Source organism: Cololabis saira, chromosome 7 (assembly GCF_033807715.1).
Source record: "Cololabis saira isolate AMF1-May2022 chromosome 7, fColSai1.1, whole genome shotgun sequence".
Lineage (NCBI taxonomy): Eukaryota > Metazoa > Chordata > Actinopteri > Beloniformes > Belonidae > Cololabis > Cololabis saira.
Window position 1 is genome coordinate 6,306,188 of NC_084593.1, and position 23,580 is coordinate 6,329,767.

At 38.3% G+C, this 23,580-nt stretch overlaps 1 protein-coding gene across 1 annotated transcript in view; it reads left to right on the forward strand.

Moving 5' to 3' along the window:
* Positions 1-4,081, forward strand: part of sec24b (SEC24 homolog B, COPII coat complex component) — a 62,951-nt gene extending 58,870 nt beyond the window's left edge. Inside the window, exon 24 of the mRNA XM_061724757.1 lies at positions 3,184-4,081. Coding sequence (XP_061580741.1) covers positions 3,184-3,295 — 112 coding nt within the window. The 3' untranslated portion in view covers positions 3,296-4,081. The remainder of the gene's footprint in view (positions 1-3,183) is intronic.
* Positions 4,082-23,580: the final 19,499 nt, after the last annotated feature.

Below are 23,580 nucleotides of genomic sequence, written 5' to 3' on the forward strand. Positions count from 1 at the left end.
TTTGGAGCGGCAGCCAAACGTACTGATAAGTTTCCAACAGCAGAGGCGTCCTCAGTTTGCAAGTGTTGGGTCGTACACCCGTTGAAACTGGTCATATGAAGCTGATAGAGGGAAAGTCTCGAAGATCATCGCAAGTTTACTCCAGTTTTATGTAAACCACTTGATGGTATTTGAGATATCTGTATCTGTAGATGTGTATCTTGGTTTTTTTGCACCCAGAGACACAAAATACTGGCTGTACTGGCAGAAAATCTGTTTTCTCTTTTTGTTTCTTTTTGCAAAATGAGCCTAATATTTGTCCAGAAACACAAGAACATGAACATCTAAACAAATAATGCATGAAATAATAAATGTTGAACTAATAAACTGGAGACTTGCGAGCTCCTGCATGTACGCGACGTCCGTCTTGAAGGTTAAAATGTTGGTTTGTGCCTTATTCAGTCTGGAATCTGGATAGGATAACTAAAAAAAAAAAAATATATATATATATATATATATATATATATATATATATATATATATATATATATATATATATATATATATATATATATATATATATATATATATATTTTTTTTTTTTTTTTTTTAAATCGATTCCAAATCGTCATGTGACGCATCGCGATGCATCGACACATCAATGAATTGCACCCACCTCTAGCTGTGATCAGGTCTCTGAAAACGAACCTTTTTCACCAGAACTGAGCAGAAACTGGAGGGGGGACAGTTTCACGTTGAAGAAACTGGTTTGAGGTTCGACAGAAATCTATTTCAGTTGTAAACAGAGCCGTCGGGCCACAGCGGGGAAAAGTAAACCGACATTCACATGGAGCGCATTGTTTAAATATCTTCTGCTGTTGTTTGTGGCGCAGCATTGTTGCACAAGCACATTTACGCCGTGGCGTCATCGGCGGATGTGACCGCAGATGGGACTGTGTGGTATTTGAGTTGTTTGTGTGGGGAAATAAGATGACAGAAGATCTAGATAAAGAGGCGTGACGAAGGACTTAAAAATGTCTCCACGAGTGGTTTCCTCCCTCTCAACAGTTGCTCTTTCGACATTGATTAGTAAAGTTTCATCAGATTAATTTATTCAACTAGTACTTTACTGTACTTCGCTCTTTCTCAGTGAAGAAGTGATTTTTTTTAAGTCGGATCAATCAAGCAGATATAATCTAGATCAGGGGTGTCAAATGTGCGGCCCAAGAGAGATTTTCATGCAGCCCACGAGAAGTTTCCAACGCAAAAAAACGAAATGTTAATTTACTAAAAAAGAAGGCATAAATATTTGCCATGAATCGCAGCATATCCGATAATATATTTCTTCTACAAATCCATCGTTATTCCACAAAAAGAGCAGTTTTCGAAATTTTTTTAGTTTTCTAGAAGCATTTGCCGATTTTATTTCTTTGTAGACGGTCGTTTATTTTTATTAACTGACTACTATTATATATTTTCGCAGGAAAAATATCACTGCTAAAAAAGATGATAGAAGATATTTATTTGGAGAATTTCAGTTTTGAATACGAGGATAGTGACAAAGTAAAAAAGTTAAAAAAGAAGTACTGACTTTTTTCAGCACACTGGCGTAAATATCCGCGCCAATTTTTTTAAATAAATACACTTAATTGTACTGGAAAAATCTCTAAATCACAAAGAAACACTCTCGGATGTAATAAGAAAGATTTTTCTTTTAATTAAATTTCCTATAAAAAAGCGAAATATAAAACAATATACTTGTTTCTGTTTATCTTTGTAAAATGATATTAAAAGTATCTGACATAATTTGAAAAAAAACGAAAATTTCAAGAAAAGATCCTGAAGAAATATATTTTACATAATTAGAGTGTAAAAAAAGTGCATATTTCCTTTATAAATTAACTAAACTGATATTGGATTAGATAACAATAGTAAAAAGAAATGAATTAGAGAAAACATTTTCTGCACCATTTTTGTTATTTTGAGCGTGCGAGAAAAAAATTGGTCAAATCCGGCCCCGCCAAGCAAAATGAGTTTGACACCCCTGATCTATAAAGTCGTTTTATTGCAGTTCAGTTAAAGCAAACGGAAAAAATAAAACCCTTGGATCTAGTTAATTGAAGTTCTTTAAAAAAAACTAAACAGAATCAGCCAAGAAAACTGCAGTTGGTGCATCTGTGCTTTTTAATGATTTGAATTCCTTCAATTTGATATATTTAGCTGGAGCAGATGAATCATTGTACAAAATTGTGGTTTAAAAAGGTTTGGTTTATTTACCTCGGATAAACCCTGAGGCCTTTTTGACGGATGATCACTCATCACTGATCACAGCAGGAAGGAATCTTTAAACAGTTTCAACTAAACCTGTTTCAGCCTCCGTGGATCAACCTGACAAACAAACGTCTGACTGGAAACTCGTATATCTGCTCTGCTGTTCACTCAGAAATGTCGCTGCTGCTTTAAAATCCCCAGTTCAATCGTTTTATGGATGACTTTTCCGCGGGATTGGGGCTGGGCGATATATCGAGATTTTAATATATATATCTATTTATTTTCAAACGCGATATGGTACGAGACAATATCGTTTATATCGATTTTAAATTTTCTTTTTCTTTTTTTAATGATTTTGATATAGCTTATTTTGTGACAAATTGACTTGAATGTTTTATTTGAGATTTGCACAAATGTTTTGTTATTTGCACAACTGTCAACCTCAGTGGAAAAGTCTGCCTGTTACTGTCTACATTGTATTAATTGCACAGTGTATTTTAATTTAATTGTTATGCAGGAAAGGGATATTTGTTTTATTTTATTCAAGAAGCATTTTTATTCTATATATGCAGGCAGTTTATTTTTATTTCATTTGTTTTATACATTTTGATATTGTGCAGACCTCTGTTAATAAAGGAACCTGTGTGACATTTGGCACGAGGCTTTGTATTAAAACTGACTGTTTTTTTAAGGGTTTGCCTCAGAAAAAAAAGAGAAAAGAAGCTAACAGAGATGCTATGCTATAATGCTTTGGGGGAAACCCCAATTATGGCACAGAAAAAATATCGATATATATCGAGTATCGCCATTCAGCTAGAAAATATCGAGATATGACTTTTGGTCCATATCGCCCAGCCCTAGTATGAACCCTGTTTTTTTGTGGCGTAACGTTCTTTTCGCCTGAAATGTTGCCACTTCCTCTCTCTCCTGCAGAGACGACGCTTCAGCCAAGGCCACTTTGTTCGAGCACCTGGTGGAGGACCGGTCCGAATCCGCCTCGTCCTACCACGAGTTCCTGCAGCATGTCCATCAGCAGATGAAGTAGACTCCCGTCATTGCCGAGCAACAGTTCGGTCTCCACATTCCTGAAAAAAGAGCGAAAGAGACTTCATACCGGCTTGTCAAAGGAACAACTGGCCAGCGGTGGTGACGACCCGTCTTCATCGAGGTGGGTTCTTCCCCTTCCTGTCATCCGAAACCTCCACCACGTACGATCATTGATTAGCAACCTGCCCGAGGGGGGAGGAGGGGGAGTAAATGAAGGATCATGGGGGAGTAAATGAAGGATCATGGCATCGTTGGAAACTCTTACCTGCGGCAGCCGCTCGCCGTCTCTCGACCGCCGCTGAACTCGTTCAGCGTCGTAATCCGTCGTTCCCGAGAAGAGAAGTCAAGCCAAGAAGATGCCACTTCATCGTCCAGTTTGTTTTTTTGTAGGCCCGACATGTAGCTTGTGCTGTTTTTGTTTCGTTTTGTTCGTTGGACTTTGTTTCCCTCAGTTTTACTCGTCTCTTGAATACACTGGAGAGCAGGAAGAAGAATTCGGCATGCGCTTTGAAACGCGGAACGCATGCGACGGTTTTGTCCGCTGCCAGTCCGGCGACGGACGACCGTCGTCTGGGAACGTGATCCGACTGGACGTCTCGACTCTCCGTGGGCTCTCGCTTGATCCGCTCCACCGGCCGAACTTCTGACGTGAACTCAAACTCCTTCTCGTTTTCCTTTTTCCGGGCGCTGCCTGAAGTCGCTGTCCACTTTGTAACTACTGAAAAGAATCTTTTATGTGCGATAATTTATGAAACCAGCTTATTAAATAAAGACAAAAACAGAACTGTGCTCGTTTTACGAGATGTCGTATTGTGATTTGTCATTTAGTTATTAGTCTTCAGGACCCTGAAGTTAAAAATGAATCACAAGATTCATTTCCAGTTGCAGAGTGAAGAAATCACATACTGTGATCTCCTTTTTAGGTGGTTTTTAATTTAAAATGTTGATAAAATCCCTTTTTTCAGGTCTATATGAGGATCAATTCATCAAAAAATAAGAGAAAAGGAGTTTTATTCTCAGCTGAAAGTCAGGTTTCAAGATTCTTCATATTTCATAACAACGAAATTACAGGTGCTGATCCTTATGTAAAGTGCAAGATGAGTAAAAAAATAAATGAATAAATATAAATTGCAAGATAAGTAAAAAAAAAAAAAAAAAAAAGAATAAAGGGCAAGATAAGTAAGAAAAATAAGTAAATATAAAGTGCAAGATAAGTAGAAAAAATAAATATAAATTGCAAGATAAGTAAAAAAGAAAAAGAATAAATATAAAGGGCAAGATAAGTAAAAAAAATAAGTAAATATAAATTGCAAGATAAGTAAAAAAAATGAATAAATAAATTGCAAGATAAGTAAAAAAAAAAAAGAATAAATATAAAGAGCAAGTTAAGTAAAAAAATAAGTAAATATAAAGTGCAAGATGAGTAAAAAAAAAATGAATAAATATAAATTGCAAGATAAGTAAAAAAAATAAGTAAATATAAAGTGCAAGATAAGTGGGGGAAAAAAGAAAAACTGTTTTTGAGTCTGTCTGTTCTAGTTGAAGCTGCAGAACCAGCAGTTACACGCAAACTTTTGGTAAATTTTCTGTAAAAATTTCACACCAACAAACATAAATTTGATAAACGTAAAAAGAATAGTTCACTGCCTAAACCTCCACTTCCAAGCATCGTACCGACGGTATTTTTCTGCCTCCTGATTCCTATTATCAGGGAAGAATTTGCAGTCTACACATTTGTGCTGCTGGAGAATTGATGTAATCAAACCCAGTTGTGTAAAAACCCGATCTGTGCGATTCCAGACGGCAGGACGGGATTATTTTTCTTCATTCAAGTTATTTTGGGACTTGAGTGAACTTCTGCGCGGAAGAATGTGGTTTGTTTTGTCAGGCTGAGTGGATCCGCTTCAGAAGGAGCTGTGAAATGAGCTCTGAAGATAACGGCCTGCAGTTAACAAACGCTAAGAGAAGTTAAACGGGTCTGGTCTCCATATGGGGAAAAGAGGGAAAAACTGCAGCACGGAAATCTCAAATACTTTCTCTGACCGTGCGTTCGCTGCCAGCCCGGCGGACGGCCAAGAAATGCCTGCAGTGGTCTCGTGTTGTGAAACCGTAATACAGGGATATTCAAGTGGCGGCCCGCGGGCCACTTGCAGCCGCCAGGAGCTTTTATGTGGCCCCTGGTCCAGAGGTGTCTTCAGTATTCACATTCATTACTCAGGTAGAAGTATAGATACTAGAGTTTGAAAATACTCCTGTAGAAGTTGAAGTATCAACTCAAGTTTTTTACTCAAGTAAAAGTATAAAAGTACTGGTTTCAAAACTACTTAAAGTATAAAAGTAAAAGTAATGTAAGGGGGAAAAAAGCCATTAAGGACAAAAGCCATTGAAAATGAATGCATGTTAGTATAATGCAAATATATTAAAGAACCATATATGTGTACTATTGAGCATTAACATGTGTTTCAGAGAGCAGCAGATATGATGACTAGTTGCCTATAAGTATTGTAATGGTGCAAAAAGTCAAACTTCATGTTCATGTTATCATTTATCCTAACCTTTATTGGAATGTACATCCAAGTTTAGTTGCAGGAATCTGAGGGAACGGATGTAAGAACAAAACTGGACAAGAACATCTGAAACAACCACAACCAAATTCACTCTATCCGGATGGAGCAATTTAACTGGATAGTTTTGTTTTAAAGGCCGAAATGAATAGGGGTGGGTTAAATATATCGATATTTCATCGATATACATGTGTAGGAACGATTATCGATACATAAATCCAAGTATCGATTTAAATTTTTTATTTATTTATTTTTTTTAAATCCCAATTTTTTTCCCCCATTTTATCACCCAGTGCTCCTTCCTAAGTTAGTCCTGGGCATTGCTCCCTCTAACAGCCCCGGGAGGCCCTGCACTGAGCTCAAGTCTCGTCCTTAACCTGAGGATTGAGCAGGCTGCTTCTTTTCACCAGTCAGGATGGGGCTTCTCTGCAGGGCCGGATTTAGAGAGGCCCACTAGGGTGGGCAGACTGAAATGTAGGGTGGGCGAAAAAAATTTTGGGGGGTCAAACCCCCGAAATGCATTGAAAACTATGCTATCATCATATCAGTTCATCTATCTTCTCCACAGTATGCTATAACCCAATTGCCCTTCCTGACACTTCCCTCTGCATTTACCCGGGCTTGGGACCGGTGTTCTGCCAATCCTTGCTACCTGCCGAGAAATGCTACTTGTGGTTCTGCGCATGCGCACAGTAGATTTTCAAAGTTTGATTGCCACATCCATCATTTCTTGCACGATGTAAAATGGATAATATGGGATGTTGAGTATTTGATCCTTCAAAATACACGACCCATGACATGAATTGCATTACACTTTGTGAACATTATACGATAAAGAGAAAAAAAACAATTATATCGCTTTATTTGATATTCATTCAGTCATTCACCTTTATTTAACCAGGCAGGTCACTAATAACATTCTTATTTACAATGACGACCTGGCAAGAGACAAGGACCACTTGGGGGAAAGGAAGTGGTTTAGGGAGTAAAAAGCAGTAAAATTGTAGCTTTACAAAGGTAGAAAACCATTAGGGAGCATTTTTTGACAAAGCAGCAAAAAATGGCAGAACACCGGCACAAACAGGACACTGGCTTGTGCCCTGTTGAGGCTGCATTTATTTAATGTTTTTTTCTTTTTTTTTTTTTAATCAATCAATCGTACCCTACGGCGTAGGCTCTGCGTTGATTTAAAAGGTCCCGCGGCAGGCTGGCGGCTCCAGAGCCTGAAAGGCACCGCAGCACCGGCGCTCTCCGCCCTCGCCCTCACCGCTCTGCGTTGGTGTAACGCGGAACCATAAATCAGCCTTACGGCGTAGGGCACGCGGCGACGCGCAAGAACGGTGCGCGTCGCCGCGTACCCTACGCCATAGGCTCTGCGTTGGTGTAACGCGGAACCATAAATCAGCCTTCAGTGTGTGCTCTGTGTGCTGTTCTGAACACGTCTCACGTCTCCGAGACACAACTTTTGCGGTATGCGTTCATTGTTCTGTCTAAAAATGATGCGCAGTGCCCACCCAATCAGAAACGGTACAGATATTTTGTGATATTTTTATATATATATATAAAAAAAATTTAATTATAAAAAAATAAAGGATCCCCATAACTTTGATTGGGTGGGCAGGACACACGTTTGGGTGGGCACAGCCCACCCCTGCCCCCCCCTAGAACCGGCCTCGCTTCTCTGGCCGGACGTAGCGATGGAAGGATCGCGTTATTCCGTTATTGTAACTAGAATATCTATATCGAATCGTATCGGAAATCGTATCGTCTTGGGACCTAGTGTATCGGAATCGTATCGGGAGGTCAGTGATGATACCCAGCTCTAGAAATGAAATAGAGTAACGAGGCTGTTTTTAAAATGTAAGGAGTAAAAAGTACAGATAATTGCGTGAAAATGTAAGGAGTAAAAGTAAAAAGTCGTCTGAAAAATAATTACTCCAGTGAAATTTCTACTTAAGTAAGGTAATTTGAACTTCGTTACTTGACACCTCTGCCCTGGTCATATTTCAAAAAAGGGGGGGAAGTAGTGTCGTCCCGATCAATCGGACGTCACTTCCGGCCGGCAAGTGAAACTAGCATGGTATACATATCGCATTTTGTTAATTAATAAAAGTTCAAGATGCTTGGTGCCTTTTCAGTTGGTTAATGATTCATTGGACAGTGTTTGTACATGTTAATCTCTGTTGGAGATGTTTTTTACTACTTCAGATTTTTTGCCAGTTTTGCACAGTAATAATGTTTGTCACATTTGTTATTAACCTCCGTTGTAACGAGGACTTGTTTACATCATTAGGCTTCTAGGATAGGCCTGAAACTTTTTTCATTTGAATCTCTAAATGAGGACTTTGCATTTCAGATGAACTTCTAAACCTCCTATAATTTCATGCGATTGTTTTGTTTTGCTGATATAATGCACAGATGTGTCATAAATAAAGGAGCTTATGGTTAATATTTTGGTTCCTTATTTACAACATCAAACTGGCTACTATGGACTGAAATGCTTAATATAATATTCAAATAAGGAAATCTTGGTGGAAAGTGGTGCTTTGTCATTATGGCGTGTTTTATTAATAGTAGGTCAATATCAACTTTATTAAGTTTGCACAATGCATGGTTTCAAAATGAACTTGCATTTAAAATAATATTTCTTTATCTGAATATTATATTTAACATTCAGACTAAATCTGGAGACAATTAATACATAATTCATATGTAAACTAGACGGATATATTCTCCTGCTCATTCTTGAGCACAAATGTATTATATTTACATAAATCTTTGTCTTTGAGTACAAAATACATTTTGAAAACCCCCAAATTTTGTGCGTCCCTCTCCGTACAGTCTTTCTGCAGATGTGGCCCCTGAATAATCTAGTTTAAGACCCCTGCCATAATAGATGAGAGAAAATAAACTAAGATGCTTTCTTAAACCTTGTACTGTCTTTGGGTCAAAATGACCTAATTCTTCTATCCTTCTTTCCTCCTTTCCTCTTTTTCTCCTTTACTCCTTTTTCTTCCCACCTCCCTTTCGTCATTCGTTCCTTTATTACCTTCTTTGCTTTTCCTTCCTTCTTTCCTTATTTTCTCCATTCCCTCCTTCTTCCCTCCCTTCTTTCCTTTTCTCCCTTCCTTCTTTCCTTCTTTTGTCCTTTCTCCCTTCCTTCCATCTTTTCTTCCTTCTTCCCTCCCTTCTTTCCTTTCCTCCCTTCCATCTTTTCTCCCTTCCTTCTTTCCTTCTTTTCTCCTTTCTCCCTTCCTTCCATCTTTTCTTCCTTCTTCCCTCCCTTCTTTCCTTTTCTCCCTTCTTTCCTCCCTTCCATCTTTTCTCCCTTCCTTCCTCCCTTTCCTACTTCATTCCTTCTTTTCTCCTTTCTCCCTTCCTTCCATCTTTTCTTCCTCCTTCCCTCCCTTCTTTCCTTTTCTCCCTTCTTTCCTCCCTTCCATCTTTTCTCCCTTCTTTCCTCCCTTTCCTACTTCCTTCCTTCTTTTCTACTTCCTTCCTTACTTCCTTCTTTCCTCCCTTCCATTTGTTCTCCCTTCCTTCCTCCTTTTCCTACTTCCTTCCTTCTTTCCTTTTTTTCTACTTCCTTCCTTCCTTCCTTCTTTCCTTCCTTAAATCTGTTCTCCCTTCACCCTCCCTTGAACCAAAGACAGTACAATGGTTAAGGATGATGAAGAGGCCACATTCAGCTGCAAGCGGGGCGTTAAAAAGTTACGTTGAGCATTTTAAAACTTCATGCACTTTGCAGGTCTAAAAGCACAAACCCCCCCCCGTGATGCTGGATTATTGTCGCCGTGTCAGAAGAAAAACTCTGATTCTGCACCCGTCAGCAGCTGGGTTTTCTCACCCTGCACGACAACAAGAGAGGACTGTTCTCGCAGCTAATTTTAACGTCTCGTTTTGACTGGTCCGGCCCTTCACACCCCACTCCGGCGGGTGGAAACCCCACCCCTAACGGTTTCCTCCTGCACACACTCCGGGTTATTCACGACCATGAAGTCACCGTTTCCTCAAGCGTTGACTGTACATTTCCTGTCGCTGCTGAAATCATGAAGGAGGAGCAACTGAAAGCAGCTGAAATCTGCTCTGGTGGTACATTCAGGTTATATTCAACACTTTTTGGAGATTTGGATGATTTCAGAGTTGTTTATCTGAGCTTTTAGAAATGACATTTATTGACAATTACATAATATTTCCATTTAAAATCTTAACATTTGGGATGATTGACATTTTAACTAGGGCTGGGCATCGATTCAAATGTCAAGAATCGATTCGATTCCGATTCTTAAGATTCAGAATCGATTATCATATTTTTTCAGGTGTTGCATGAATTATATGACTGTCTAGTTCTGCAACATATTAATACTAGTATTATATTGAGATTCAATTCAGGAAGTATTGCAGCTAATGATGCTGTAAGGATTTGATTTTTAACATTTATGCAAATGTAACCCCAAAACAGTATATAAAGCAAAGAAATATAGACAATTTATGCAATTATAACTGAAAACTTTAATGTTTTCATACCTTTTAAACATATTTAAATGCAAAAACATGGCACCAATTATTCTTGTGTTCAACAAAATATTCCTTTTTTGGGGATAAACAAAAAAGTACCAAAAGTTGTAATGTGATGATGAAAAAAAAAAAAAAAAAAAACTTTTTTTTTTTTTTTTTAAATCGATCTTTAGACATATGAATCGGTTTTTAGGAATTAATATGAGAATCGATTTAAAATCGGAGAATTGATCTTTTCAACAAAGGCCTAATTTTAACTCGTATTGAATGGATCCTACAGTTATGCTCCAACTAGTTTCATGAAATTAGGCTTTTTTTCTCAGCAGTTCAATCTGCTTATTGATAGTTTCTTGGCATGGGTGCCTGGAAGAACACGGGGTCACCTTCTCTCATCTGACTAGATGCGTTTATTTTCAGAGCTGCGTCTCATCAGGTTTTTTCTGACTGTGATTAAAGAGGTTTGGTTTACTGGATGGAGGCGGGTCTTTCCGATTCTAATGACACATTTAAAACAACAGATTAATATCCAGCTGGAGCATCACTTTAAGTCCTGATAAGGTCAATAAATTAAGCAGTGTTGTGCAAGTTCATACTTCTCATGAACTAGTTCAAAGTTCAGTTCACATAGTTTAAAAATGAAAAGTTCACGTTCATAGTTCACCATTTTCATTTTGAACTAGTTCAAATTCAGTTCATTTCAATATGTTTAGGTGAGAAGTAGAGATGAAACGCCCCCCCAATCCTAAAACTGTTCACTGTAGGTGAACAGGACCTCCTGTCCTGCATGTTTTAGATATTTCCCCTCAGAACCCTGATATAAATGACTGTCATTAACAGACTTGTGCAGACCTGGATGACAAGCTGATGACGACCATTAATTACAGTCAGGTGTGATGATGCAAGGAAACATCTAAAACATGCATCGATTTAACGCGGAACCATAATTCAGGCTTCATTCGTAAAGACTGCACCGGGCTCGTTGAGTATTTTAAATGTGCGCGCCGCCCGCTGGTGAAATTGGACCTAAAAAGTGAAGCTGAAACTCACATAATCTGAACAGTTCAAATTCCAGTTCCTGATTTGCAGAATGAACAAGTTCACGTTCAAGTTCTTTATTTGCAAATGCTGCGTTCAGTTCAACGTTCTCACAGAAATTAACGCGTTCATTTGAACTCATTCATGCACAACACTGAAATTAAGACAACAGTATGACAGTTATTACTATATTGGGCGGTTAATTATTGATTCTATGAAAAGCCGACGTCACACAGGTATTACAAGGATGCACACCTGCTGAAAGAACCAACATTAATGGTGTAAATCCACCACTAATACACAGATTTTGTGCAGCGAGAGAGAGTTAAAGTTTACTGCCAACACCAACCTGCTCGTCCTCCGGTAGTTTTTACAAACCTTCCAGAACAACGACCAGTACTCGAGTTGTAAAAAAAAATCAGGGGGGATGGTGGATTTTATCATATGGGGACAGATAATTTGTGCTGATTACAAATAATATAATATATTACAAATAATAGCAGTGACCAAAACACCTGCAGAAATACTGCAGGAATGACATAGCAGCAGTTAAATGCAGCCTTCTGTAAGCTTTAAATATCCACTGGGCTTACATCAAATACATCAAAACACAACAATAAAAAACACTTTTCTGAACTTATCAATATGACTCTGTCCTTCACAGGATACGTAAAATGGATCACTGCAAAAACTCACAATCTTAACAAGAATATTTGTTTTATTTCTAGTTAAAATGTCTCATTTTAGTAAAAAAAATCTCATTACACTTAAAACAAGACTCATCACTGGAAAAAAACAACAGTTTTCACCTGTTTCTAGTAGATTTTCACTTGAAATAAGTAGAAAAATCTGCCAGTGGAACAAGATTTTTTTGCTTGTAATAAGAAGATAAATCTTGTCCCACTGGCAGATTTTTCTACTTATTTCAAGTGAAAATCTACTTGAAACAGGTGAAAATTGTCAAATAAGTTATTTTTCTGGTGTTGACTCTAAATGTTGAAATAGCAGTAAAACCACATTCATTGATGAAATGACATAAGGGATGGAAAGGAGGGATGGCAGTTTTACAGGGGGGATGATTTTGACTGTTTTTATTTCAGGGGGGGATGCCATCCCCCCTCAACGACCGACTCCCAGTCGCTGTTCATCGTAGCCTGGTTGATTCCATCCCTTTCCCGCTAACATGCAGCCCTTTTTTCACTTTAAAGCCTGATGTTTCATAAACTTGGCTCTTGTTTTAATCAGCAATATTTGGTTGATTGGTTAACAACATTTATTTTCTGTCAGATTCAGATTTTGGCATATTTTTCCTGCTTTACTCAGAAACTAGAAAGTGACGTTGTTAAAACCCTCACATGATTTTTATTTTTAACTTTGTGAACATGACCTCTGTCACTGAACAGTTCTGTATTTGATATTGAATCAATATCAGGACTGAAACTTTGATGGGCTGGGAGAAAATGCCGTCCTCTAGAGAGTCTGACTTCAGCTGCTGTAACGTCGTAACGAATGCGGTTCCAGCTGAGGAAGGATCTCTCTCTGATGAGGAATTCTCTTTGAAATAAAGTCGGCCGGGCTGCTTTGTTCGTCCTCCAGTGCGACCTGGAAAAGGCCTGACAGTTGGCCTTCGGAGGGTTGTCATAGTGCTGCGTCAAGCTGAACAAACAACTCTGTTTGTTCATCACAAAGAGGTGCTGCCATAAAGAGCTGAAAACATTAATGATGCTTTTGAAACCAGGCTGTCGCTGGCGCTCGTGGAAATGTTGATTTCTGGGTTTTCAACCGTAAATAATGAAGTCTTCAGGAGACAAAAAAAAAAAAAAGCCTATTTAAATGCAGAGGTGTCAAGTAACGAAGTACAAATACTTCGTTACCTTACTTAAATTTTGGTTATCTATACTTCACTGGAGTAATTATTTTTCAGACGACTTTTTACTTTTACTCCTTACATTTTCACGCAATTATCTGTACTTTTTACTCCTTACATTTTAAAAACAGCCTCGTTACTATACTTCATTTCGGCCTTTAATAAAAACTATCCAGTTAAATTGCTCCATCCGGATAGAGTGAATTTGGTTGTGGTTGTTTCAGATGTTCTTGTCCAGTTTTGTTCTTACATCCGTTCCCTCAGATTCCTGCAACTAAACTTGGATGTACATTCCAATAAAGGTTAGGATAAATGATAACATGCCTCTGAAGTTTGACTTTTTGCACCATTACAATACTTATAGGCAACTAGTCATCATATCTCCTGCTCTCTGAAACACATGTTAATGCTCAATAGTACACATATATGCTTCTTTAATATATTTGCATTATACTAAGATACATTCATTTTCAATGGCTTTTGTCCTTAATGACTTTTTTCCCCCTTACATTACTTTTACTTTTATACTTTAAGTAGTTTTGAAACCAGTACTTTTATACTTTTACTTGAGTAAAAAACTTGAGTTGATACTTCAACTTCTACAGGAGTATTTTTAAACTCTAGTATCTATACTTCTACCTGAGTAATGAATGTGAATACTGAAGACACCTCTGTTTAAAGGAGCAAGAGGCTCCTTTTAAGAAATGAGACTCTCTAGCGCCACCCTTCACCACGACGGCCGTTGGGGGTACTGCAGCCAACAGTGAAGCCGGCACGGGAGAACGGGGAGAACATGCATGCAGCGTCATGTGACGTCACATCCGCAGGACAGCGCGGGAAATTCGGCCCCACAATTGCAGCACATTTTGCAGCACACAGCCTGTTCAAGGCAACGGAGAGATACAGTAGAGGATCATTCTTTTTGGTTTGGAACGCTTCATCTGACATTATTACTAGAAAACTTAAAACGTATACACATTTTTTTCATAAATCCTGCCTCAATCCTGCCTCATGCTCCTTTAAATGTCCAACACACCCACGTATGAACTCTATGGAGATAAAAACAAGGCACATGCGGTTCTCATCCAACCTCTGACTCAAATATTTCCCCTCACTGACTACAAAAAAAAGATATTCTCTTATTTTGACTTCCAGCCGCGACTATCTGCGGCACATCCGGCGCAGCAATAACCCCTTTTGTTTGTGTACACGAGGAACACAGAAACCGCTTTCTACTGAAGCCAAGACTGCAGTTGCAAGGAAACAGTTCCCTGGAGTCTGCAGACCTGCATGTCCCCGTCAGATAACCCCGGACTGATCCGGACCCGGGCGGCCTCTGCGGCCAACTGTCTGCTTTTCATTTCTGTCTCTGAAGAGAGAGGGAGAGAGAGAGCGTGAAAACCAAAGCCTGCGTACAAAAATGCAACTCCACAGCTGCTGCTTCAGACAAAGATGTTTTCAGTCATTGTTTCCCCGGCGAGGAACGCTTTTATGTCTGCAAGCTGCATTGTTTTAGGGAAATATGTTGAGCCTTTGTACTGTTTAAGTTGGAATGTATGAAACCTTCCCGTTGCATGAGAAACCCTGCCCTCGCGCCGCCTCCTGCTCCCCCTGCACCGTTTGGACCTGCAGACGGACTCAGGAAGTCGTTTCCTGTTGTCAAGAAACACCACTTCCCTTTCCAACTATTTAAAACGTCCTCAACACTTCCTACATAGACGCCCGTGTGACCCAACTGAAAATATCCTGATAGAAATCTGGCCGTCCATGTTTGTGTATGGATTCAGTGTGCTGCTTATTTTAGTATGACTCGGCATCCAAGTGCAAAGAAAAGAAGAGAGAAATGTATCCACAGATGCTGCTGTAAGCCGTCCTGGATATGAAAACAGTCTGGATTGGTTGGACGTGTTTTCGAGGTGCAGTTTCAGCCAAAAAAGCTACATTTTTCTGGTTTTAATGAAGTCGGTCTGTTATCCAAATGTGCAGAAAAACCCTCCCAAAAATCCCCTGAACCGAAGACAGTTGGGGCATATTTAACTGTCGCACGTTTGAGTCGGCGCTCCGTTATTATCCAGACCTGTTTTTCCTGGCATTTCTGAAGGATCGCATGTGAGAACTAGTGGTGTGTGTTCGTTGCTCCTTCAGCAGCACTCGCTCAGACTCAGCACAAAAAAGGTTGGACGTTAATTTTCAATTTAAAGCTATTCATTTTGTGCTGTTGGTTCTTACTTTCAGAGAAAAAGGTATTAAAAGATTGAGGTTCTGAGGACTAAACCCTTTAAAGCCTTGGTGCATCATATTTGAGACTGCTGCACCCCCATAATCACAACAATTAAGAGGAAAAAGGTTCTGCACAATATTAAAAAATAAATAAATCTTTGATATAATAAATGCTCTCTACGTGACCGGGGTATAGATCAGGGCTCGGCAACCCAAAATGTTTTAGAGCCATATTGGAACAAAAACACAAAAAACAAATATGTCTGGAGCCGCAAAAAATGAAAAGTCTTGTATAAGCCTTAGAATGAAGGCAACACATGCTGCATGTTTTTATATTAGTTAGAACTGGGGGAAGTTTTTTTTTCATTATGCACTTCGAGAAAAAAGTCAAAATGTCGAGGAAAAAGTCGAAATGTCGAGGAAAAAGTCGAAATGTTGAGAAAAAAAGTCGAAATGTTGAGAAAAAAGTCGAAATGTTGAGAAAAAAAGTCGAAATGTTGAGAAAAAAGTCGAAATGTCGAGAAAAAAGTCGAAATGTCGAGAAAAAAGTCGAAATGTCGAGAAAAAAGTTGAAATGTCGAGAAAAAAGTCAATGTCGAGAAAAAAGTCAATGTCGAGAAAAAAGTCGAAGTCGAGAAAAAAGTCGAAATGTTGAGAAAAAAGTCGAAATGTTGAGAAAAAAGTCGAAATGTTGAGAAAAAAGTCAATGTCGAGAAAAAAGTCAATGTCAAGAAAAGTCAATGTCGAGAAAAAAGTCGAAATGTTGAGAAAAAAGTCGAAATGTTGAGAAAAAAGTCGAAATGTTGAGAAAAAAGTCGAAATGTTGAGAAAAAAGTCGAAATGTTGAGAAAAAAGTTGAAATGTTTAGAAAAAAGTTGAAATGTTGAGAAAAAAGTCGAAATGTCGAGAAAAAAGTCGAAATGTCGAGAAAAAAGTCAAAATGTCGAGAAAAAAGTCAAAATGTCGAGAAAAAAGTCAATGTCGAGAAAAAAGTCAATGTCGAGAAAAAAGTCGAAATGTCGAGAAAAAAGTCGAAATGTCGAGAAAAAAGTCAAAATGTCGAGATTAAAAAGAAGAAAGAAAAGAAGAAAGAAATAAAGGAAGAAAAGAAGAAAAAAGGACAAAAAGAAGAAAAAAAGAGAAAAAAGAAAAAGAAGAAAAAAAGGGTAAAGGTCAAACATTTTTGAAAAAGCTCCAGGAGCCACTAGGGCGGCGCTAAAGAGCCGCATGCGGACCATGTTGGTTCCATGTGAATTAATCATCATGGTTATGTTGATCGGCTGTGGGCCCGTCTGTCCGTCCGTCAGTGGTGCTTTAGCGATAAATATCTGGTTCATGTTGGTTAATCTTGAATTTAATGACAACTTCTTGCTTGTATCCAATACTAGCTTTTATTATAGTTTTTTTCTCCTGGTTCCTCATCTCAGATGAGCCATGAGTTCTGGTCCACTAGAACCTTCTCCACACGCGTAGTCAGGCCTGAAGGTGATAGATTTGTTCAGGATGTTCAGGTTCTTCCCGCCTCGTAGTAATTGAGAAAACGTGCAGAAAACCTCAGAGTCCTCTGACCATGTACGGTGTGTACGTTGTACGGTACTTAACTCTGGCCTTCAGTTATTGCAGATTCGGGCTTGATTCATTTCCTCCAAATCTCCATCTCCAGCAAAAGATCCTGCTCTACGAGACTGTACGACCGTCTGGACCTCGGCTTCTACACGTTTTCCAGACGGTACTCATCCGTGAAACTGGTTCAAGGGAAAATATGGTTATGATAAATGATCACTTGTCCTTCTCCATGCTCCTCCTTCAGGTTGGGACATCGTGTAATCTGAAGCAAGACTTATGAACAGAGGTGTCAAGTAACGAAGTACAAATACTTTGTTACCTTACTTAAGTAGAAATTTTGGTTATCTATACTTCACTGGAGTAATTATTTTTCAGACGACTTTTTACTTTTACTCCTTACATTTTCACGCAATTATCTGTACTTTTTACTCCTTACATTTTAAAAACAGCCTCGTTACTCTATTTCATTTCGGCCTTTAAATAAAAACTATCCAGTTAAATTGCTCCATCCGGATAGAGTGAATTTGGTTGTGGTTGGATGAGAAGTATAAACATAATACCATTCCGACACCCTATTGGTTTGTACGCGTCTGCTCTCTGAAACACATGTTAATGCTCAATAGTACACATATGGTTTTTTAATATATTTGCATTATACTAAGATACATTCATTTACAATGGCTTTTTTCCCCCTTACATTACTTTTACTTTTATACTTTAAGTAGTTTTGAAACCAGTACTTTTATACTTTTACTTGAGTAAAAAACTTGAGTTGATACTTCAACTTCTACAGGAGTATTTTTAAACTCTAGTATCTATACTTCTACCTGAGTAATGAATGTGAATACTGAAGACACCTCTGCTTATGAAGCTCCTCCAGGCTCAAACGTTTTGCTGATCGACTGGTTGAACTAGTCTTTAAGCATATTAGGTATTTAATCTTGTCTTCAATGAGGTTATTTTTGCATTGATTCTAACTTTGTCACCAACTCTTGCAGAGATGCTGCAGGGCAGGCTCGTCCGTCAGACGGATTCATCACCAACAGTCACGTTCCTGCCTCTCCCCCGTCGGCCTGGATTAGATTCTTCCCTCCCAGATGTTTCTGTTTGATGAGGGAGTGGCTGGAAGGGTGGGGGCTTCACTTATGTAAGAGCCATGTGCAGAGCTTGAACTTTGTCCAGCAAACGAGCAAAGGCATCAGTAATGACCTGCGGCCTGTCTGTCTGCGATGGAAACAGAGGGTTAGAAGAGGTGGAAGACTCGGAGGAGACGCCGTAGCTGCCGGGAGGAACCACAGATCTGTGTTTTCACCGGAGAGCCCCAGGCTTATTATTAGAAACCCGCTGTACATATCTGATTCTTGAGGACCCTTTTTTAACCCTAAAGCCAGTGTTTGTCTTGGATCTCCTCCATTTCCTCACAGCAGTCGGGTCGATGCCGAAACAGCCTTATGAAACGTCGTAGGTTCATTATTGAACTCTCTTAAAGGAGCTTGAGGCAGGATTTATGAAAAAAATTTGTATACATTTTAAGTTTTCTAGTAATAATGTCAGATGAAGCGTTCCAAACCAAAAAGAATGAGCCCTCTAGTGTATCTCTCCGTTGCCTTGAACAGGCTGTGTGCTGCAAAATGTGCTGCAGTGCTGGGGCCGAGTTTCCCGCGCTGCCCTGCAGATGTGACGTCACATGCGTGCATGCATATGACGCTGCATGCACGTTCTCCCCGTTCTCCCCTGCCGGTGTTCTGCCAATTTCTGCTGCTTTGCCAAAAAATGCTCCCTAATGGTTTTCTACCTTTGTAGAGCTACATTTTTACTGTTTTACTCCCTAAACACTTCCTTGTCTCTTGCCAGGCCGTCATTGTAAATAAGAATGTTCTTAATGACCTGCCTGGTTAAATAAAGGCGAATGTCTGAATGAATATCAAATAAAATGCTATAATTGGGTTTTTTTCTCTTTATCGTATAATAATCACAAAGTGCAAAGCAATTCATGTCATGGGTAGTTTATTTTGAAGGATCAAATACTCAACATCCCATATTATCCCTTTTACATCGTGCAAGAAATCATGGATGTGCCAATCAAACTTTGAAAATCCACTGTGCGCATGCGCAGAACCACAAAGTAGCATTTTCTGGCAGGTAGCAAAGATTGGCAGAACACCGGCTTCACTGTTGGCTGCAGTACCCCCGGCGGCCGTCGTGGTGAAGGGTGGCGCTAGAGAGTCTCATTTCTTAAAAGGAGCCTCATGATCCTTTAAAGCAGGGGTGTCAAATGTGCGGCCCGAGAGAGATTTTCATGCGGCCCGCGAGAAGTTTCCAACACAAAAAACCGAATTGTTAATTTACTTTAATTTACTGTTAATTGCCATGAATCGCAGCATATCCGATAATATATTTTTTCTACAAATCCATCGTTATTCCACAAAGAGAGCAGTTTGACATTTTTTTAGTTTTCTAGAATGCATTTGCCAATTTTATTTCTTTGTAGACGGTCGTTTATTTTTATTAACTGACTACTATTATATATTTTCGCAGGAAAAATATCACTGCTAAAAAAGATGATAGAAGATATTTATTCTGAGAATTTCAGTTTTGAATATGAGGATAGTGACAAAGTAAAACAATTAAAAAAGAAGTGCTGACTTTTTCGGCACACTGGCATAAATATCCGCGCCAATTTTTTAAAAATAAATACACTTAATTGTACTGGAAAAATCTCTAAATCACCAAAAACACTCTCGGATGTAATAAAGATTTTGCTTTTAATTAAATTTCCTAAAAAAGCTAAATATAAAAAAAAACATACTTGTTTCTGTTTATCTTTGTAAAATGGTATTAAAAGTATCTTACATAATTTGAAAAAAAACCGAGAAATTTCAAGAAAAGATCCTGAAGAAATATATTTTACATAATTAGTGTGTAAACAAAGTGCATATTTCCTTTAAAATTAACTAAACTGATATTGGATTAGATAACAATAGTAAAAAAAAGAATTAGGAAAAAAAAAATTGCACCGTTTTTGTTATTTTGAGCGTGCGGCCCGCAAGAAAGAAATTGGTCAAATCCGGCCCGCCAAGCAAAATGAGTTTGACACCCCTGCTTTAAAGCAATCGGTGAGCCAGTCACCTTGATAGACCTATTGGAAACAAAAACGCCTGTAAATATCGATCCTGCAGGAAAAAATGACACAAAACGGATCTAACCACTGATGAGATATTTGTTTTGAGCGGTTCCATTAGCCAATTTGAACATGTAATAATTATAATCGTATCACTGACATCCAGATTAAATGCCAAATTGGCATCGGCCTGCTATTAAAAGGTGTTTAAGCAAAGCTGCACAGTAAACGGCTAAATAAAAATGTTTAAAACATGGATACAAAATGTTTTACAAAGAAAAACTTTAACAACCAAACTGAAATTAAGCATATTAAGAACATTAACTGTACAAAAGCTGCACTAAAGCCTGTAATGTGGTTATTTCTTACAGCACATCCATCAATTATTGTTTTGACAATATCAGTACTTTTTGTAAATGTTTCTCAGTATTTTCTTGGGGTTCTGCTGGAGTTGAATCCATCCATCTTTTAGGCGATACGGCGTACGTACGTCCTGGGCACGTCGCCAGTCCATCGCAGATAATTATACCTCTTTAACCAGAAATAATGACTTGCATTTTAAATCTGGGATTCTGCTCTTTCCTTCTGGTTTAATGACCTGTGCAAACTAAAATACTGCCCTTCTGTGTATTATCTATTAACTAAATATAGCAGAAAATCACACTTAAGGGCCCTCAGAGTGAACTTTGGAACAGAGCGGTTATTTTTTCTTTCTTATCTTTTGAATACAACTGGACGGCCACCGGCGGCCAATCAGATGGGAACTCGTAACCTCACAGCTACGTATCTGCTCTGTGTGGATAGGCTGTGATACCGGGTGTGGAAAGGCCGGGACTGGCTCCACGGTGGGACCCTGGTACCCTGGTACCCCACGCCCGGGTCAGACTAAAACAAATAAAATAAAACAAATTATTTTTTTCCGTCAAAGAGCACAGTTTTTGATGTATAACTCACTCATAGTTCCATACATGACTTATTGTATGGAGTTATGGGGTAACACCTATAAAACAAATACAAACCCTATTTTCCTGTTACAGAAAAGAGCGTTAAGGATAATTAACAGATCTGACTATTATAAACCATCAAATAATCTCTTTATTAAATATATAACTTAAAATTCCATGATATAGCAGAGCAGAAAACTGTTTTATTTGCCTTTAAAGCCCAGCAGAAACTGCTTCCAAACTATATTCAGGATTTGTTGCAGATAAAAGAAACCGTTATGACCTGAGGAGGAAACTCATGTTTGAGACGACGACAGTAAGAACTAATATTAAAAAGAGATGGACATCAATTAAGGCTAGAGAAATTTGGAATAGTTGTAATAACAACCTAAAAATGTGTAGTTCTATCTTCAAGTTTAAGGAAATGTTTAAAGAAAATACTGTAAATAAATATAAAACACTATGAATATAGAGTATACGATCGGGAACATTCTAGAATAGAATTGTTTCAACGGAGTAAAGCTAATGTCTCATATTTAAGCTGATCATAAGAAAAAAAGGGTCGGTACTATAAGCTATGGCTTCAGCTACACCTTTTCGGCAAGGGAAATGTTTTTTTTTAATTACCTTTTCATCTTATTTTGTAAAAAGTGTGTACAAGCCGAGATAAAGAAAAAGAAAGACCGTCCTCTGCAGAAATGCAGAACGTGATGGAGAGAGTTGAGCCAAAGGGAAAAGCTCAGTTTACATTCCCGCCATCACCTTTGGTCATGAACTGTTGGTAGAAAGAATAAGATTGCGGACACAAGCAGTTGAAATTAGTTTCCCTCGTAAGGTGGCTGGATGCTTCTGTTCTGCAAGCTCCACCATTCAGAAGGAGCTGGAGTTGCTGCTCCTTCACAGTGACAGGAGCCACTGGTTTGGGCATCTGATTACGAAGCCTCCAGAACGCCTCCTTAGGGGTTTTGAGGGTTTCCAAATGGGCAGACGCGGGCAGAGCTGGGTAGAGTAGCCAAAAATTGTACTCAAGTAAAAGTACTGTTACTTCAGAATAATATGACTCAAGTAGAAGTAAAAAGTAGTCATCCAAATAATTACTTGAGTAAAAGTAAAAAAGTACTTGGTGAAAAAACTACTCAAGTACTGAGTAACTGTTGAGTAACGTCTGATTTATTAACACAACCATTCAAACAGACAAAAGTACAAAATAATCAAATTCAGGCAAATTAAATCAATAAAATAATAACATTAATTAAAATTAATAAAAATAAAAAAATAGCTTAAATTAAAATAATCTTAAAGTAAATTCAAGTACTTTAATAAATAATAAAATAAATAAAATAATAATAGAATAAAAAAATAAATTAAGCACAAGTAGCACAAAATTTCAAGCCTTTGTACTTTTCTTTTTTAACCAGAACTAGAACAAACTTGAACTCATAGAAACTCTGTGTGTGTTTGAGTCTGTGTAAATGTGACAAAACATGCAAAAACAAACATTTTTCCCAAAGAATCACCCAGTGATGTCATGAGATTGGCGCGTACGTGGATAAAAGGGATAAAAGAAAAGTAACAGCTCAACGTAGCCTAATGTAGCGGAGTAAGAGGAACAGTTTCTTCTTCACAAATCTACTCAAGTAAAAGTAAAAAGTATAGTGATTCAAAACTACTCCTAAAAGTACCACATTTCCCAAAACTTACTCAAGTAAATGTAACGGAGTAAATGTAACTCGTTACTACCCACCTCTGGACGTGGGGCATGCTGGTGGGCTTGTATCTCAGGCCCCGTTTACACGTAGCAAAAACGGTGGTGTTTTCGTGCGTTTTGGCCGTTCGTTTACACGAAAACGGAGCTCAAAGTCTCCAAAAACCATAATTTCTGAAAACTCCGGCCAAAGTGGAGATTTGGAAAATCTCCGTCTTCACGTTTGCTTGTAAACGGAGAGAAACGGAGATTTAGGCTTCAGAACGTCACATTATGCAACAGAAACGTCACCAGCGTCATGAGTGACACCTGTGTTTACAATTTGTTTGACCACCGTCAATATTTTCTTGTATCTAAATATTCATCTAAATAAATATATCTAAAATTATCTAAATATCATTGAAATCGAACACACAATTTGATGCCACAAAGAATGAAAAAATATTTTTAAACTAATTTTAACACAAACGCTTTCAGATCATTTAAAATGCAGTACAATTACAGCTGCTGGCGAGTTGTTCTGGTATTCTGACGAGATCTCCAAATATCTTCTTCACAGCTGTTCAGCTGTAGTTTCCACTTATTTTATTCTGGCTTGTTGGTGTCCAACGTGTCCTGACTGTCCATTTGAATGTTTGTCTGGCTTATTTTGGTCTGGAACTGTTGAAACAAGGTTTAACGCCCAACAACGTCTCCTTCATGAGGAAATATCGGACCCCTGCAGATGTGATGACCCACGATGC